Source organism: Clinocottus analis, unplaced genomic scaffold (assembly GCF_023055335.1).
Source record: "Clinocottus analis isolate CAN_PGR_092001 unplaced genomic scaffold, fCliAna1.0.p SCAF_12, whole genome shotgun sequence".
Taxonomy (NCBI): Eukaryota; Metazoa; Chordata; class Actinopteri; order Perciformes; family Cottidae; genus Clinocottus; species Clinocottus analis.
The window spans coordinates 16,786,724-16,806,202 of NW_027175843.1; the positions used below are offsets into that span (position 1 = coordinate 16,786,724).

A 19,479-nucleotide genomic window follows, 5' to 3' on the forward strand; every position below is an offset into this window, starting at 1 on the left:
GCAGAGCAAGGGGTCGCATTTTGGATAGGTTGATAGAGGCATCGTTGCTTTGTTCACTGGGAGGTGTAAAACTCACCACTTTCCACTTGAGGATGTACTGGGTGATGTGAGCAGATTGTGGGGCGTTCCACTGAATAGGGTGGGAGTTGGGTTGGTTTCCAGATTCAGTTATGATCACCTGGACAGGACGACTACCACCTGAGAGAGAGTTAGAGGAAGATAGAAAGAAAGAGGTGAGCCACACAGAATAGACCAGGAGATCCACTTTGTAGTGTAGAGTGAAGTCATCATCATCATCATGTTATATTGAGCAGGAGGCCTTTTCAGTCACACATCATACATCTCAGTCAAATCTTCGCTTTGGGAAGCTGACATGGTAAGATACTCGTCATTATATTCCAATTCAACTTTGCATCTCGCACCTCAACAGTGAGGGAGCGTGAGTGAGTGTGCAGCAGGATTTTCCTGAACAGAACACAAAGAGTGAGGGAAAACTAGCACGGCCCCGTGAGATTCCAGCCCAGATTTCAACAGCTGGAGGGGAGAAGCCTTTGACTCTATTTCTTCTCTTCTTTAACCTTTTCCCCATTTCATACATTTTAGAAAACACTTGCAGAAGTATCACAGAACGGAGTATACGACACGTTGCGAAGTAGTTTAGAGCACTGAAGGAGCTTGAGAAATACAACTTTTGAGAACAAAATCCTGGAATATTTTGGGTGTCTTTATTGCGTGAATATGCTGCTTTCAGTCCTAGAAACGTGGGTTTTGCCGTTTAACTGAGCTCCTTGAGTCTAGGGACACGCTGCCAAACAACATTTAACAAGTTACAAATACCGACTATGTACGTTTGTTGGTGGATTCCTTGGAAAACCTTGCGGTGGCGAGTTTTGTAGCTGACATGAGCTTAAACATGTGTATTGTGTCATTAGTGCGCCTGACAGCGCGTTGACTAAAGTTTGGTTCTGCGTTGCAAAAGGTAGCGGTCCAGGCTTAACAGTAGCTTAGCTGGGAAAGACAAACGATATCAGAAAAACTCCTAAATAACTCTACTGGTTTCGGAAGTGAACAAAGGGTAGCAAGTCATCTTTAATGTAAACAGAAGTCATGTGGCAAGCAGACCCCTGACATAAGCTGTGCTGATAGAAACTGGTAGCTTCTATAAAGAACTGAGGTCTTCTAACCACTTTTCCAAATAGCAGACCTGTAATCAAAGTTTCTGAGCAAGTGGCTCGGTTAACCAGAAGTTGCTTGCAGATACACCAACCTCAAAAACAATCTGGGACCAATTACGGCCTATTACAGACCCACAGGCCACTGGCGAGGGTAAGGGTTACGTAGAATCAGATGTGGGACGCAAATGAAAACGGATGCACACTTGCAGTAGATAAACTGCATGTACTCACGCACACACACACACACACACACACACACACACACACACGCACATCTGCGTAACGTACAGGCACGTCTATGCAGACATCCCCCTCTACTTTGTACACACAGACACAACATTCGTTCTTGATACAGACGAGAGGCACGTGACGGTGGCGATAAGGACCACAGCAAAGGGATGTTGAGTCATCTCAACAATAAGAAATAGCCAGAAAGATTAAAGATTACATTACACGTCCAGGCGAGGGGAGATAAACGCAGAGGGTAGGAAAGAAAACAAACTCTTTTCTTTTTAAGAAGATCGTATCAATGTGGCGCTAAATCTGAGACTTGTGAAAACCCTTTAAAAAGATCCTTCGCTGGGATTTTCCATTTTTACCTTTTATGGTGTTTTCCCCAAGCCAACTGACCCGGAGTCTGGATTTGCCTCTTGCTACCCTTAAATCTTAGCATGCTGTAGTTTGTGTGCCTAGGCGCACACACACACGCACACACACACGGAAATGCAGGCACAGAGCAAGTTCACAGCTGGTTGCCATTACAGCCACTTATGGAGGAATAGTGCCCTACATTTTGTATCTCCCGACAACCTGCTTCTCACACACACAGGGCAAACAAGTAGTAGTTCAAATGTTCCTTTACACAAGACTTGTCAAACCTCAAGTTCTGTCCCCACTAGCTTCACAGCCTCACTCATTTTAAAATGCGATAGCGACCACACAACGAAAAAGCCCGTCTCACCGTACAAGTGCATCACTATTTTAACAATCAGCGGACGTGCGAGAGGGATGGGAACAACGCTGCATGTTTTATTCAGGGGTTGCCATCCAAGAAGGTGAAAAACGTGGTTAGTTGTAATCACAAACTGGGCAGAATACTAAAAGCTAAACAATAACTTAATGTTTAACCCACAAAATTGAAAACTGTTGCTTAACAGGCTTTAAATGTCTCGGTGTGTATGGGGGTATACACACACACACACGTACACACACGTGCACTGTGATGTTTTGTACAGCTGTGGCAACAGCACAGGGGATGTACCACATGCTGGCAAGAACAAAGGCTCAAAGTAGGGGGTGTATCTCTTAAAAAGGAAATCACACCCCCTCCCATCGCTGTCTGTTTCACATCAAAGTCAAGGGCCTCATTTTCAAGGTGACTTAAACAAACACATTTCCCTGCAGGAGATGGAACGTAATTTGCTCGCTCATATTACCATCACTGAACACATCTTTACTGAGGATTGCATATCTGCTTCACAGCTACTGTGAGCTTTCCCTCCTTTCTTTATCCTGAACAATACCAGCATGCATGCAGGCATGCAGGCATTGACCTGCATGCCTGCATTGACCTGCATGCACTATTTAAAAAGACCCAAAGTCTCAACAACTCACTGACACTCAAATTAGATGGTGAGGGGTGCAAAAAAAACTGTGAAACCGCCCTGAACGTAATCAAATAGTACCAGGGACTGAGACAGGATCAGGAGTCAAAAATGACAATATTAAGACTTTTTCTTTCTTTTTCTGAAAGGTGAAGAAAAGAGACAGACAGAAAATGTCCTCTATGTATATTCAGGGTTTTGCAATATGAAGTAATTCCTGCAACACTGATGAAGGCCAGATGGCAGATGGATAAAATGACGTCTTCTCATCAGTGTGCGAACCTCCTCTGTCATCACAAGTCAATACAATAAGGATTATGGACTCATTTTTCTGAGCAGGGTGGAGACTTTACATAAAACTTTAGGCTCTAATTAGGAACCAGATACGTCAAAAGGCACAGGTTCCAGAGACGGGCAAAAATCTCTCAGCGGTGACAAATGAATATTGTCTTATTGTGCTTCACATCTTACCGGGGAAAGACTGCTGGGGCTCGCAGCTGAGCTCTCCCACGCCATTGCCATAGCAATAGCACTTGTACATGACTCCTTGGATGACTTTATCCCAAGACTCTCCAATCTTATAGAAAGCTCTCGTCTCCGGCTCCTGGCACTGATCTAAAAAGGGCAGAGTTATAAAACCAGGTGATGCAATTAACAACAGTTAAACAAGCCCTGCAAACGAACATGGTGCATATCTGTGTGTGATGCAAACATATAAATATCAAGAATTATCAAAGAAATGAGCAATTTTAATTTCAAACTGGATGTGGAGCGTTAAATATGATTAATGTTTGCACGTTAGTTAAGACCGAATGAACACAGATTAAACCTGTATCGTGGTAAACTCACCAATGGCGTCACACTTCCAGCGACCACGCCCCTGTCCGAAGCAGGTGCAGTTCATTGTGTAGCCCTCCTCGTGTTGTTTGGTGAAGGTTTGGTTCACCTCGAAGTTCAGACCGTCCACAATACAGTGGTCTGCAATGGACAAGCAGATATGCATTAGCATTAGCATGGAGGAGAAACTGCAAAATGTAACTTGTTTTCTAAGCACCTCCCTGCTTTGGCACAGATGCTCTTCTAGTCGCTGTGTGTGTTTGTGTGTATAGGTGTGTTCTCTGTGATGCAGCTGAAGTCCCATGAAGTGCAAGCTTTGCAGCCGTGCTTTTAACCTTTTGGCGGGTGTGTGAATATATCATCTGTGACCTTTCACCTCTTCACTCAGAGTATTCTAATATCACTACTTATTATGCCACACACGGACCAAAACACTGCCACGTCAGCAACTATATATCCTATTCTGCCTGTAGCTGTTGCACACACACACACACACACACCTTTAAGCTGGGAGTAAGCAACACAACTCCATTCTCCTCTGCCATTGCCGACACAGGTACATCGCATCATGTGAGCCAGAATGTCGTGCCGTTTGTCCCACTGTTCTCCCATGCGGTACATCACTCCTTCACTGGTCGTACACACTTCTTCATTGTCTTGAAGACACAGAAAGACAAAAACAGTTACAAAAGTGTATGCAAATAGAAGATAATAAAAATTATATTTAAGTTGGAAACACAAACCAAAGTACACCACACAAATTAATCAGATGCACAGATATGCTCCCAGACTCATCACACACCTTGTTAGCAACGCAAGCAGAGCATGCCGACAGAGTATAAAAACACACACAAACATCACACTGATGAATGATCTTCCTTTGGAGAGTCTACCCTACAATTACTGCACAAGGCTGTGGAGGATAGAACTTACACACCTCCATAGAAAAAAATAAGTGTTTTTTCTTGTGCGTATGAATGACTGTGTGTGTTCACCATAAGTTCTCCCGTAATTAAAAAGAGAGAGTACTTTACTCAGGAGAGGAGGTAGAAAGTTGGTTACGGGAAGTGCGACAGACCTACTTCTGCTCAAACTTTATGCCTGGTACAAAACTGATTTCAGTAAGAACATGCGTGTGGCATTTGACTGTTGGACCCAATTCTAACCTTTTTAGCAAGTGCTGACCTGTATCCAAATTACACAAAAGGAGAACAGCAGCAGAGCTCAAAAGGACACCCTAGAGTTTAAAATGGTGGCAAAATTGCATGTATTGTTAAAACACACGACTCAGTTGCAGACTACACGGCTGCTTCAGAGGAGGGTCTGCAGGGGTTAGAGGAGCAAACGAGGCTGATAAGCATGCATGCCCACGTACATAACGGTTCCACAGAGGAGGGAGGCGGAGGGCGAGATAAAGAGCAGATCTGGTGTCTTGGAGCACAGCCCGAACCTTTCTAAAAGGCAGGAAGAATCTGGGCCAGAGCCAGCCCATCTGGTTCTTTGGACTAAAGATCATTTGGACTTGGTTTGGTGGCTATTGACCAAGGCTTTGGCTTGGGGCAGAATGCAGGGGCTGGAGATTTTTTTTGGACATGGTAGGGAATAGTCAAGTACCCATTTGAATGATCTGAGTAACGGCTGCTGAACAAAGTTGGAAGGTTATTTTATTGCAATTGTACATTTATTACGTTGTAAATTTCCTCTTTAAATCGCTGTACAGTGCCATCAGTACGGCTTTGTGCTTAAAATGATTGGAGACACTGTCTGGATGCATTTTCACCCCAACTATTTGCTGAAGGGTGACCTAGTGCTTTTTTACAATCTCCAAGCACGGAACTGCTTCAATCTGGCATCAACTTAATTGTCTCTTGAAAACCAGTCTATATTTTCTCATGGTAAATTAACTACTCTTTTAATGACTCCATTTAAAACATAGCGCCAATTTCCTTCAGGCAAAGCAGATCACTGCTTGATGGTATGTTAGGACGCAGAGGAAAAACCAAAGCTCTGGTGATCTTGTTGAAGAGGGACTGATCCTAATAATTATGTTTTAATTGCTATTGAGGTAGAGTGTGCAGTTTGCATAATGGCGGTGGAGACCGAGACCCGACCATCCTAAGAGCAAATGACAGACACAGATTAGGCTATCCAGAATCTTCCCGGAGGACTGCCACAGGTGGAGCAGAAGGGGCTCCCGACCATTACTGTTCTTTAAACACCGGCATTAACATCTCAAGTGCCGTGTTTGTTTTGACAATCCCTGTGAAGTCATTAATGCCAATATCAAAGCCCCCCTGCTGCTTTGATTGCTGAACTGAGTTTAACACAGACAACCTGCTCCGACACTGGCTAAAGGGCACGAACGCAGCTCTTTTTTTCTCCTCTTTAAACCTCGACTGGGTGTTGTTAACAACAGGGTGTCGGTCCAAAGGTGGGTCCCTGGTTTGAAGTAGACATATAAAAGGAATTCTGGAGAAAATTATAGCTTTGGAAAAAAAAAACAAAGAAATCAGCTCAATCCATCATCCCATCACTTGCAATATGTTAAGTACAACTTAAAACAAGGGTTACTATTCTACAGGCTGTCCACATGCACACGTGTTAACTCTAAACCTCCGCACACAACCGAATCCTTTGACTTCAGAGCAGAGTTGAGCGAGTTGAACTTCTTAAAACGATCGGCCATCTGTCTTGCCACGTTGGATAAAACTACACACAATAAGAGATTAGATAAATCCAGTGCTCCATAGAATTTGAAGGACTTCTTGGTCTCAGATCAGTCTTGTAGATGTTTCCACCTGTGTCCTCTCCACATTTTACAGACTGTCCATTTTGATGTAGACAGCTGTACGAAGGATGTTTGGTTTAAATCAGAGCTAATCTTTCTCCCCATTTATGGATACTGTTTTACATCTGTCTCCACTTAATTCATGTACACACTACATTCAAGCAATGCCTGAAATAAACATCAGTGTCCGTCTACAATTATGTTAGCTGGCCTGGATCCTGGGCATTCACGGCAATACCAAAGAATCACATTTGTTGTGACTACGGAGCTGTGTTTGTATCAACTAGCTTTTGGCAGTACTCAACATGACTGTGTGCTGTTGTTGTTTGTTTGTTTTGTTTTTTAAATTAGACTAGCAAGCATCTTAATCAGATCCCTTTTCAGTATGTCTTTGTTGAATGGCATGTTGGTGTCATCATTACCATATCATTACTCCTTCACAGACATTAGTGCTGTGTAAATTACCCCCTAGTGTTTCAGCCTCTTTTGTTACCCACACAGACCTAATTGACACCTAAACAACACAACAACACATTTCTCACAAGGCAGTGACTTCAATGTGAATTTGGCTACACTATGAATAAAAATGGTGTAAGGACTGTAAATTAGATGTCTGCGTCATCAGCACCGACTCCTTTAACATCAATCTGATAATGGCTTTTATGTAAATTAAATAATGTCTAACCATCTTTTCGTTGCTAACGAATAGTCTCAAAACAAAAGGCTTTGCGCTGATTCAGACTGGGCGGAGACACATTTTAGCTGTGCTAATCACATTAGCGGCCCCTACGGCGAGAAAACACTTCTGGCTTGCAAACAAATACTTTGGAAACTAATGTGTGTGTAAAAGAGTTTAAAAAGGTCTTTTGCTTAGTTTCCTTTGAAAACACCATCTATAATAGTGTGGTCTACATGTGCTTTCACAAATTCAAACAAAACCACTACCTCCAGCACTAACATTTGGACTCTATTACCAATTCCTATACCCTTTCTTTTTACTTTAAGTACATCCTGCACCTGCCCTTACACAGTATGGATCTGTTGCATACTGTATGCATACGATTGGGTCCTACTACTTGTGGATTGTGGGCCAGAATAGCCGGAAAAGCATGCTAGCTTGCATGCTGCAAACTGCCACTGATGCAGTAGGACATCCTGATATTTTTGGCATACTGCATTTGAGATATTGGGCAATACCAAATATTTTTGCTGACTTACCAGCCATAGGACAGAATCCAAAGCGCTGTTCTCCATCATAGTCCATTGTGGTGCCGCACCACTTCATGCCATCTCTACGCCCGTCTGCTGTACAGTCGGTGTAGTTTCGGCCGTTATAGAGGTAGGGGAACTGGCACAGAGCCCCATTCGAATTACCGCCTCGTGTCGCCATAATTACTGTTAGAAGAAAAACACAGCCATAAAAATTGGTATCCCAATATAATTATCAACGTTCAACCCTCCCAATACAATTCTTGATTTATGCATACCACCAAGCACAATCACACACTTCAGAGAAGAAGCAGGTGCTTGTTGAGGCGCTGCTAAGGTTCTCTTTTAAAAACTCGTCAGCCAGACGAGTCGGTAAATTAGCTTGTTTTTCTATTGTCTAATTTAGCTCACATTGATATAACAGTAGTCATATACTGTACTTTGCAGAGTAAATTTTTAAAAAAAATTGTGTCATTCTTTTGACAACATATAACTCAGGGACAATGTAACAATAATGTTAAAACCTTGAGCACTTATGTTAGCTTAACTTGTGTCAGAACATGTTAGCTGCACAGACTGACAGGACAAGCTAGTTCACAGCAGTGAAGATACCAGGTCTTGTTTTATCTGAAACAGTGGTTTCATGTGTATAAAAGACTTCTGGACAGCAGTGGGCAGTATTTGAATCTCCTTTTTTTAAACTTGTATTGACACACAACTAAAATTACCACACATGGCTAGCAGCTTACCCATGCTAGATGCTAGCTAGCGTTAGGTATCTAAAGGGATAAACTGAATACTTTTCTGGACAGCAAAAACACGCACTTCAGTCTCCATCTTCAAATGCCAAAGTAATATCAGTACACCGGTACTTTACTGCGCAAATTTACTCGAACAGTATACATTTTCAGGCACTCTTCCGATTCATGGCTGTGAAATAAAAAACAATTAATCATCCCTTGCTCACCACCAATTTCACTTCAGAATTCCTACACATGTGCCGTCTATAATAACGCTTAACACATCTGCTCACCATTCCTCTCTGTACAGAAAGAGTATTTCTGGTCCGTCTCAAAGTCAGAGGAGGTGGAACACCAAAGCTGTCCGTCACTGCGTCCTTCAGAGATACAGGAGTGGTAGGTCTTCCCCTTGTAGAGAAAGGGAAACACACAGGGCTGACCACCGGAGTTGCCACCGTACACTGGAGCTGGTCCATCTGTATAAAGACAGGAAACGCACACGGATACAGTAATGACTAAACATAGGACAACATAGAGGTGTGACATAGAGTGCATCGTCGCAGTTGGAGGTTGATTCAAGTCATTAATCGTACAACTTCACAGCGAGCTTGTTGTTTTCCAGTTGACAACATTATTATAAAATGATGTTGATTATTGGTGAATGCTTTGTATATCTCTCACCCCACTGTTCACAGCTGACGCCATTGCTAAGACAGGTACAGATCAACTGCTTGGTTCCCTGGTTCTTCATCCAGCGCTGGCCGATAAAGTACGAAAGTCCTGCGTCCGTCCGACAGGGACCCTCCTGGGTGAGCTCAGGAACAGTGGCGGGATGGTAGACCGCAGGCTGGATGTTAGTGATCACACGAGAGCCAGTGCCTGGAAAGAAACGTTGGATCAAGGTCAGAGGCGATATCACATTTAAAAAAAAAAAAAGTCACAAATTAAAAGTTCACCTATTAAGTGATGATGCAGCTAAAACACAAGAAATTTACTTTATTTAAACAGAAGAATAAACATCTTTGAAGATGCAACCATCACTGGAGTGAGGGCCTATGCAGGACTTCAAGTGAGACAACATATATACTGTGCTTGGTGTGTTGAACTGTAACATGCAACATGAAATAAAAGTATGGGTTTATTTTCAACTGAAAGAAAACTGTACCGCGTTAGCGAGGGGTGGGGGAAAAAAAAAAATCGATACAGCATAGTATCACGATATTTTGCGTGCCGATATTGTATCAATATACGGAAGCCAAGTATTGATCTTTTGTTGAATCAATTCTAAACATTTTGGTCCTAGAATAATACAATAAATGTATTTTTTGTCGACAAAGTTTCCTTTGGGGACAATTTGCGGTCGCAATATATCACAATACTCAATATATCACAGTATCGTGATAATATCGTATTGGGACTTAAGTATCGTGGCGATATCGTATCGTAGGATCTCTGGTGATTCCCACCCCTAGCGTTAGCTACAGGGAAGCTTCATAGGAGTTTACGGGCGTAGAGTCACGACACACATATGTTCTTGTCTCACACCCAATAATCACTTCAAAACCCCTTCAAGCACATTTCTCTAACCAAGTTTCCCCACGTTCCATTTCTCCCTCTTCGCATTTCCCTGTTCGCCGTCTCTCGTTCTCATGAGGTCATGGTCATGAGTTAAAAGACACGTCTTTCTCACTTCAACACTTGGCACTTCTTATCTCTCCCTTCTCACAGCATATGTCTCTCGTATACATTCTTCTCTTCACACACACAGCAGGGAGGGAGAAAAAAAAAGAGAAAGGGACAGGCATATTATCATTTAGTTCTCACCCAGGCCTGTGGTATGAAGTGAGGCATGTCGCTCACACTTCCACTCCCCTCGGCCGTTCCCGGTGCACAGACACTGGAGCGAGTGGCCTTGGGCGTCTGTCTTGGTCCAGGTATCTCCAATACGGTGGGAGGTCAGAGTATCCTGGTCGTTACAGCGATCTTAGAAGAGAAGTGAACGAGCGGGATTCATTAAAAAAATAGATGGAAACTGGAAGACCGCATTGTGTTCCATTTTGGTGGGAAACAAGGAGCAGCCCTTATGTTAATGTGAAGAGTGACTGTTATACAGTCTGCAGCGGTCAAGTGGAGAGTCATTCCTCCTGGCCACCAGCTGTTTCCATGTTTGTCCCTTGAGACTGTGCATAACAATCTATTGATAACCTCCAATACAAAAACATCTAAGGCCACCCTGAAGTCTTGCCTGTGACAACAAGCTAACAGGGAATAACAGTCGTTCTCCTCTGTTACATCAGCCAGCATCATTAAGGAAGCAAGTAATGGGTTTAATTGGAAAAACTACTGGGAAACATTTCCTCCACAGCTTGTTAAAATCTTCCAACAAATGGCAAGTTTTGTTGTTTGCCTTCATCTCTGCCAGTACGGCCACAGAGTAGATCTGTGTGGCGTTCCATTAGGATTAAGCTGAACGCAGCATGTAATTACTTTTTCTGCCTGTGTGTGGATCTTAATGATGCAGTTTTTCTTAACCGTTTTGAACAAGTAGAGGTGCATTTGTATAGATGGGAGATTGTTTTGCTGTGTTTTGATGCTGCTCGGTCCCATGCAGATTCCATCCAATGGCAGGAAAAAGGGAATGAACAAATATTGTGTAGGTGGCAATTAAAAAATGAAAAAAAAGGGAAATGCAATGTTTCTTACTTCTGGAAGTGCATGTGATGCGTCCACTTCCCTCTCCCAGACAGGTGCAGTCCACCACCATCCATCCCTGGTACGGCTTCTCCCACGTCTCCCCGACAACAAAGGATGTGCCCTCTGAGTTGTCATAGCATCGCTCAGCTGCGGGAGACAGAAACTTGTGAGCCGCTTAATCAATTAAAAAACTTTTTCTACCACATACTCAATACTTACTTACTCACTCAAACACAAGACAATGATTCATGAATAATGTAATCCATCCTCTCAAATTCCTGGCAAACTAAAATCAGACATCTTTCCCAGCAGGTAAATCCAGTCGTCTGTTAGTCAGTGGCTGCCTGAATGACTCACCGACAGGCTTGCAGGTCCACTCTCCCTTGCCGTTACCCAGACAGACACACTCCAACATGTAGCCTCCTGTTTCGTGGGGTCTCTTCCAGGTGTCACCAATCTTATATGAAGCCCCACCCTCATGACAGCGGTCTGGGTAGACAGAAGTCAAAGGGATGAATTTAGACTGAGGTCAATGGGCATGTGAGTGTTTGCACAGAAAGAAAGCAAAAGAAACACACACACACACACACTCCCATTATCCAACCACACGGCTAACTGGAAACAGCTGTACAGCACCAGTTGCTGATCAGCTGAGGAGAATATGGAAATTAACCAGTTTACTGCCATTGGACTGGCAGGCCAGGATATACACAGAAACACATGAGCTTGGATGTGTGGTCTGGGGTAAGAACAGTTAATGGCAGCGGGGCAGCTCCTTGTAGAGCTGGCACTCATAGAAAACATAAACTTACTGCCGATGGTGCAGCTGATCTTGCCCCTCCCTGATCCGATGCAGGTACAGTCCCAAATCATGCCCTCCTTGGGTCTCTCATAGGTTTCTCCCACAGTGTAAGACTGCTGGTTGATCTTATCATAGCACTTTTCCTCTGCTGCAAGGGAAACAATGGAAAAACAATGCGTTTAAAGTGAAATGAAGATGGGCTGATGTAGGATTTTGTTCTTGGGACACAAATTGAGGAAAAAAAACAACTCACAAACACAAACTAACCTTCAGGTTTGCTTTTACACTTGATGCCAGCGACTCCATAGCAGGTACAGACCAGTGTGCTGCCCAAATACGGGCGTTCCCACTGGTCGTTAATGCCATAGAGCTGACCATTCTCTATACAACCATCTGACAGGAGAAGAAGAATAAAAAAAGAGAGCTAATGAGACTTTAGTTCAAGCTAGAATCAGGCAGCAGGAGGTCAAATGAAACACGCCGCCTCCCTTTGCTCTAAAGGGAAAACACAGTGTGTAGGGAAAATGTGAGGGACAGAGAAAACACCCCCCAAAACACTGTACCTGCTCAGCAAGTCCTTTTTCAATGTGGAACGACAAAATGAAGCCACTGGAAAAATGGTACAGCCCTGACCATAACAACACCACATGTGGAGCCGTATAATTGGATAAAAGAAACATGTTGTTGTTTTTTTTTAAATATAGCAACATAAGCAAACCCCACATTGGAATAAACATTTAACTGCAGGGCAAGACTCCACCCATGCCTGTGAAATTGACCCTGGATGTGTTAACTCGACTTCAAAAAGGCCTCCAGGGCTGAGTAATAAATCAGTTGCAGAGTGGGGAATTATGTCCACCTTCACTGCTTCTCTCCCCCACCAGACATCTCCTTTGTTCACGTCTCATGACTTTACATGTCAACAGCATCTTTTCCCCCCTAACTTTACAATTCAAGCTAAGAGTTGTTTTACTTGGGCCTCTTTGTTTTTCTCTCAGAAGCTTCAGTCATTAGCATTCTCACACAGATAAAGTTTAGGGGATCAGAAACGCATTTTGTTGTTGTTGTTAAGTTAATCCAATTATTCCAATGAAGATCAGAGGATCACATTAGACTGATTGTGCATTTTGTGGAGTTTACACAATACATTGTCTAGTCTACGGTTTTAACTGCTCGTTGTTCAGACATCACAGTACAGGCACACGACCTGAAAAGATGCGTCAAATGCATGTTGCTCTCTGTCCCCACAACTAAAAATACCAAACACATGATCACAATTAACAGTAATTCAATTATTGACCATTAAGTCTGTCAAGTGACCTCTGAGGGAGGGGGTGGGGGGGGGGGCTAGTTAGGAGGCCATTTACTGCAACGTGAAATCCCTCCAGTGAATAATAACTTTGGGTTAACACTTACCCTGAGAGACCGAGGAGCTCTGATGCTGCTGCTGCGCCTGTCGCCGACTCTTGTGCGTCCCTTTGGGCATGCAGTTCACCGCGCTCCCGATGCAGAGCGCAACCAGCACCCTGGCGATGCTGCTGCCGGACATGCTGTGTGTAATGCGAGCCACCCGGCTGTTGCAGAACGTGGGTACAGGTGCTCCTCGTGCAAACGCTTAGTTCACCGGAGAGACAAGTCGGTTCCCCTGCAACGCTTATTTTCTGCCGCGCGCTTCAACCTCCCGGATCAGTCCGCTCCTCTCCAGGCTGCGGCCACAGTGTGCAGGTTACCAGTCTGTGGGAGTGATTTATCTGGGCATGGCTTATTTTCAGCCGGAGGAGGGAGGTCCAACAAAGGGACCGACTACCCACGCAGCACGTAGACGAAGAGGGCAGACCAACTTTTACGGAACAAAGATGGTTACGAGTTTCGTGTTACTGTTTTTTTTTTGTTTTTTTTTCATCCTATGAGACAAGACAGAAAGATCATTTCAAATTGTCTCCATGCGACCCGCAACACTGAAGTAAACAAACGTTAAAGTGTGTTTGATATCATGGTACAGAGGCAGTGCCCCATAAGCAGATCGTCATGACCCAGTTAAAGATTTAGGGCCCTGACTCCAGAACCACGAGCTGTAAAGGTTTGGAGTTAAGAACCCTGTTGGCCACATGGCTGACACCCTGCTCTAATAATTCATCCAAGGACAACTTAAATATCATCTAGGCCTAATTTTATTGTTGCTTTAGAGCTGTGCCATCTGCCCAAATTGTGTCTGAAGAGTCCTATCTGTGTTTGAAAGTTGATTTAAATACATTTCGGGATAGTTTTGTGCTTGAAACCATGTATTTAGTAGAGCCAGAAAGGGGACTTGTTTTTTCAAGGCAGAAGTTTCATGTTTCCAGCTGCAAGAATACCCATTTACCACACCGCTGTTCTATACATGGCAATTCATTGTGACAGATGTAAAAGAAAAGAAACCCTTTTGCACAATTTCATATCCACCATCAAAGCTCTCGGGGTCTGTGCTTTACTGTTGTGTGATATTGTCATGGAGCGTTGACTTATTGCTGGTTCACATTATTTGAGCAGCACAACCTTGACACAGGACGCTGATGCTATGCAGTATATTGGCCTATAGGTTTTACACAGTCCTGGTACTGATCTGCAGGAATTAGGGCAATGGCGTCAGCGTCTGGAAAGTCTCAAGTAGCCGAAAGTTTCAATGTCTGGAAATTGTTTATATGTCCAGTCGTCTGGGATGCAAGCTAACTTTAATGTGCGAGTTAAAAGATCAATTTTCTTTTTCACTCTTGCTCCTCTCCTTTCACTCTCTGTGCTTTCTTATCCGTTGTAATCAGTGGATTCTTTTCCTCTGCATGCTAGAGTCGTGATCATTGGCTGTTTTAAGTCTTCAACACCATTTGAAGCAAGAGAAGTGCTATTCATCTGTCCCCAGCTTTTTTTTTTATTTTGATGGATTTTTGATTCTTATGGAAAAAGCCTTTCAAAGTTTACACATTTTTAGAAAATCCCATTTTAGGTCAGTTGTTTTTGTTTAGTTTTGTTCACATTTGGACTAGTAAGAGTGTCTGTGGCACTGTCCCCTTGTCCCTTTTGCTCCATATTGATTGCATTTTCTGTTGTACATGAATCAAAGTGACTACTTTTTTTTTAATGGAAACCTACAGTAATGTTGCTGTTTTGCCGAGTCACTCATTGGTTTCCCCTCTCGATGAGTGTAAACCTCCTGCGACGTCTTTAGTCACTTCTAGAACATTTTGAGGTTGAACCAGTCATGCATACTGAGTCCCTGAATGTCTCTTCAACAACAGAAACAGTTGTTTTGTGACTACTTTGAGTCCATCATGGAATTAATGGCTGTGTCTGCCAAGTTTTAAAATGCATGTCCCATGTAATGATGATGCAGACATTTCAGTAAAGTCAAACAAAACTGAAAACAACATCTTGTGACCCCGCTATATCGTCATTGAGGCGTGATGTATGAGAAATGGAAAACGGCTCACTTAGTGTCCATATCTCCTGCGCCGCGGCACCAGCTCCTATGTCACGGCAGATAAATCGTCGCGTCAGCTGGCAAATCAAGCCGTGGTGAAAAGGGAGCGCAGGCTCTGTAGCTGAGGCCATGTGGGTTATCGTATGTGTGTCAGGAAATCTGCGGGGTGGAGACACATTTTCGAGGTGTTAGAGATTTGGTGTTGGCATCATTTGGCTCTCCTCTGAAATGTGTGTTAACAATGTCTTTTATTGAGCATTTGTTCCGCACTGTGGCTGTGAGGGAGGTCATTTTGATACGCTGCATTAGACTCATCTGTTGCATTTCGTCCCATGCACGTTAGCTGTCATGTTAGCTTACTGTAAGATTAGCCAACTGTGTCTGTGGATTATTTGTTAGTTTTTTAAGCAGAAGATTGATAACTCAAAGACTCAACAACTGTATTCCTGTCGAAACGGAGCGCTGAGTCATTCTATTTAAAACCAAAATGTACATGTAGGTCACCCTGAACGAAGAGGCTGAACACATTGTAAAACATGTACCCTCAACTCAAGAAGTAAGAAAACACCACCAAAGCTCCAACATATGTTTCCAGTTATGGACTAACTGTGTAAATGCAATCTACCTGCGTGTACAACTAGTTATCCCCACTTTGAGGACTGTTTTTCTGTTCATCTCCTCCTTCTAAATCCTCAAAACACACTCATCTATATGAACTTGTTTGTTGGGTGGCGATGTCGTATGAAGGTGAAGAGGTGAAAAGGTCATCTGATATACTGCTGACCGGGAGTGTGTTTCTCATTATCCATGCAGCCATTGGCAATGTTATGTTTCTGTTTTGAACTTGAACTTACAGCTTGTGACAACAGCAAATTGCTAAATGTGTACCGCTGCGGGACAATCAACTTCAGGCATGCTTTAGAAAAGAGGAAAATAATATATCTGCCATTATACATCCGGCTGTAATAGTCACTTAATCTTTTTGAGCTCTTTTGACTCTTTCATCTATGATAATTTCATTATTAGTTTGTCCAAAATATGGTAAAGTAACTTTTTCCTGATGATTTACTTCCAGTAAATACTAAATAAGAACAGTTCTTTATCTTTTTTACCCCACACAACTACCACAAAGTGAAATCATCCCTGTGGTTACCCTCGCTAAACCACTTCTGCTGTAAAGCCATTATCTGGTTATTGTGCAAGCTCACTGCCCACTGTGGTTTCACATGCAAATATACCAACATTCTTATGGTTATAAAGACTAGTTTTATGTGGTGATTCACCGTGAAAAGTGAATCAGTATGGTCAGGAAAGTTGCAACAGTCATTTCCAGTCTGCCACTTGGTTACATTGTTGACAGTCATATACATAAGAATGAAAGAAAGAAAGAAATGAGACTTTATAGTGAGGTTATCTGCATTGGCCTTTTGGAGAGGATGTAAGAGCTGAACAGGGAGAAGAGGAAAAGAAAGTGAGAGGACAGAGAGTTGAAAACCAAGAAATAACGTTGGAATGTTAAAGGAGCTGTTGTGGAAATCGTTGGAGGAGGTTTCAGTCTGACAGAGGGAGGTATGAATAATCCTCAGAGACAGTGGGAGAAGTGAGTGAAATGGAGGCGCCGTGATGCAACCAAATGGAGAGCTAAGAAATTTGGGGAACTTTTAATGCTGATGTGTGGAAATACAACTGTAACTTTGTGATTGCATTACACAATACACTCAGAATATCCATCCTGAGAATCCGGCGAAGGGTGAGGAAAGAGGTCACAGCTGCAAAGTCTCCGTACAGCTGCTGCACAGATTGATCCAACTTTTCCCTTCCAAGCTTTTCTCGTCTCCAGATCTCCTCTAAATGTTGCTCTTTCGGTGCTGCCTGCCTCTCATTCTCCTCTCCCCGTTTCTCACTGTGGCTTAGCATGAATAATCGGTCATTCTTCACATATAAATGCAACATCCCGGAGCAGTTCTCCCCTGGCTTGCTCGTCTCATCTTACACTATTCTATTTCAGCATTCCTCGAATACAAAGGTTTCCCATTTTAAAAATGTCTGGCATACCTCTATCTGAGTGCCTCACTGCATCTTTAATCTTTGGATCTCACTCGATCCTTTGCCTCTTGTCTCTGCCCACTTTAAGCACCTTCAGTATGGTGTTTTCTGTCATGAAACATTTAAAAAGTGTTAGGTTTTTAGCATTCCCATAAGAAGTGGACTGTGACGTCACCCATTGGTTTGTTGACTACAGTTTTGAAAGCCTTGAGTTCGCATTTTGGCCATCGCCATTTTGGATTTTGACCGTTGCCGCCTTTTATTTCAAAACTGAATGTTGAATAAAACATTTTTAGGCAACAAAACTGTTCCGACTTTACGTTATGAAACAAATATACAGACAGCTCCCAGCCATGGTAGCGGCCTGTCAATCACAAGGTAGTCACGCCCTAAAGCATGTCCCTCTTTATTGTCTATTTACTCTAAATAGGAATATAGTTTACTAAATGAACATCATGCTGTATTGAAGAAGACTTGAAACTAGCCACGAGACCATAAAGTCATGTTTAAAGTGTTTCTAGAGGTAATAAATCAAGTGAGAAGTATGGTAATCTTCTCATAGACTTCTTTACACTCAGACTTTTTTATGCAATCAGGAGAGGCGCCCTCTGAAGGCCATTAGAAAGAATGCAAGTTTCTGGCACTTCTGCATATGCTAACATTTTTTAAATTTTCAACAAAAAGTACAACTGAGGCTCAAGTCATTAGTTTTGCTGGTGTTTACTTGTTTTCCCGGATGATGGCACAAGGAGAAAAGTGATTGCGCTTCAACCTGAGGGGATGAACGCCGGTACCAAATTTCATGGAAATCTATAAAACAGTTGATTTATTTCATTCAAAACCTCGTGGTTGCATTAGAGGAAACGTAAAGATATATTTATCCAGCGGGCACCGTGAGTGTCTGTACAGAGCTTTGTTCCAGTACAGGAAGGATTTCTTATATGTGTGTTATTAAAAAAAATAAACTTCTGTCAACATCTCTTCTGTTTCCCTCCCCCACTGTTTGCTCTTTTCCTCCTGCAGCCGCCCCCCTCCTCCAGGGAGATGAGGTCACAGTCTGAGGGAAGATAGAGTGATTAGGAGTTCAGACTCCATACTTTTCTTAGCTGAATGAGTTTTGAATAAGTTCTGGTTATCATCAAAAAACATTTCGTATCCATAGCTGGTTTGAAATGTGGCATAAATCATTGTGCAACTGTTAAGCTTCATCCATTCAGTAGCTGCAGGAACACCATCTCTCAGTGTTTGCCTCTCAGTATCACAGACGTTAGTTTTACGAAGGCAGGCTGTAAAAGCTTAAGTAGGGTCTAATTGCCATAAACACGTTATTACAGTTCATACCGAGGCAATGCATGTCTTGAGTTCTGCGTTTAGATATTTAATATCTTACTTCAGTTCATTTACAGTGTATATCAATTGTTTCAGCTTCATTTATGACGCATATTACTTCTTTTTATGTAATTTTTGAAATTTTAAGTATCCAAAAAGCTGATAAATACTACATTTTCGCCCCCTTTGTGTGACCTTACTCATAGAGATTTTCTTCAGAGACGTGCAAGAAAAGTCACAAGAGAGTCCAAGAGAGCCCAAAGAGCGTGAGAGCAGCATGCCCTCTAACCACCTCCACAGCCATTAGCTTCAGTTCACCACAGATATGAGTGATTCAGATCTCCAACCATTGAGTCTTGACGGATAGACAGGAAGCTTCCCACTGTGTCATGTACACCTCATGAACCATTTCCACTGTTATTGTCATGGGAATAAAGACTAACTTCCTGTTTTTTAACCATGTGGGAAGTATGACAACTGTGTCATCTGTCAAGGTAGCATGAGAGCTGTCTGCAAACTCGATTGCTGTGGTAATGTCAAAAGTGAATTTTTCTATAACATTATATTCCAACCGCTGTCTCAGAATGTGATTAAGCTTTATGCCTTTGCATTGTTATTTTAGTACAATTCATAATGTACAATAATAAAGTATCTACTTAATTTGACTTTTGTTTGTTTTTTTCCAGGAATACTTCGGCATTTTTCCACAAAACATTTGCGTTACGGAACATATTCATTTTTATTATTGCATCAGAAGCTTTTTATTTAAATGATTTTCATCCAAAGTGACGTTTGGTCCAT

General features: G+C 42.6%; 1 protein-coding gene across 4 annotated transcripts in view; it reads right to left on the bottom strand.

The window, feature by feature from the left end:
• LOC137782638 (fibronectin-like) overlaps window positions 1–13,489 on the bottom strand; it is a 28,958-nt gene extending 15,469 nt beyond the window's left edge. Inside the window, exons 1-13 of one of the 4 annotated variants that reach the window (XM_068572097.1) lie at window positions 13,266–13,489; window positions 12,117–12,242; window positions 11,860–11,997; window positions 11,405–11,536; window positions 11,057–11,194; window positions 10,178–10,336; window positions 9,035–9,232; window positions 8,647–8,829; window positions 7,623–7,799; window positions 4,117–4,272; window positions 3,629–3,757; window positions 3,251–3,394; window positions 77–198 (exon numbers count right to left, since the gene is read on the bottom strand). In XM_068572097.1, the coding sequence (XP_068428198.1) occupies window positions 77–198; window positions 3,251–3,394; window positions 3,629–3,757; window positions 4,117–4,272; window positions 7,623–7,799; window positions 8,647–8,829; window positions 9,035–9,232; window positions 10,178–10,336; window positions 11,057–11,194; window positions 11,405–11,536; window positions 11,860–11,997; window positions 12,117–12,242; window positions 13,266–13,398 (1,935 nt within the window). In that variant the 5' untranslated portion in view covers window positions 13,399–13,489. Of the gene's footprint in view, window positions 1–76; window positions 199–3,250; window positions 3,395–3,628; window positions 3,758–4,116; window positions 4,273–7,622; window positions 7,800–8,438; window positions 8,464–8,646; window positions 8,830–9,034; window positions 9,233–10,177; window positions 10,337–11,056; window positions 11,195–11,404; window positions 11,537–11,859; window positions 11,998–12,116; window positions 12,243–12,412; window positions 12,456–13,265 lie in introns of those variants that run through there. The other 3 variants (XM_068572100.1, XM_068572099.1, XM_068572101.1) reach the window with 3 other exon arrangements.
• Between the last annotated feature and the right edge of the window lie 5,990 nt (window positions 13,490–19,479).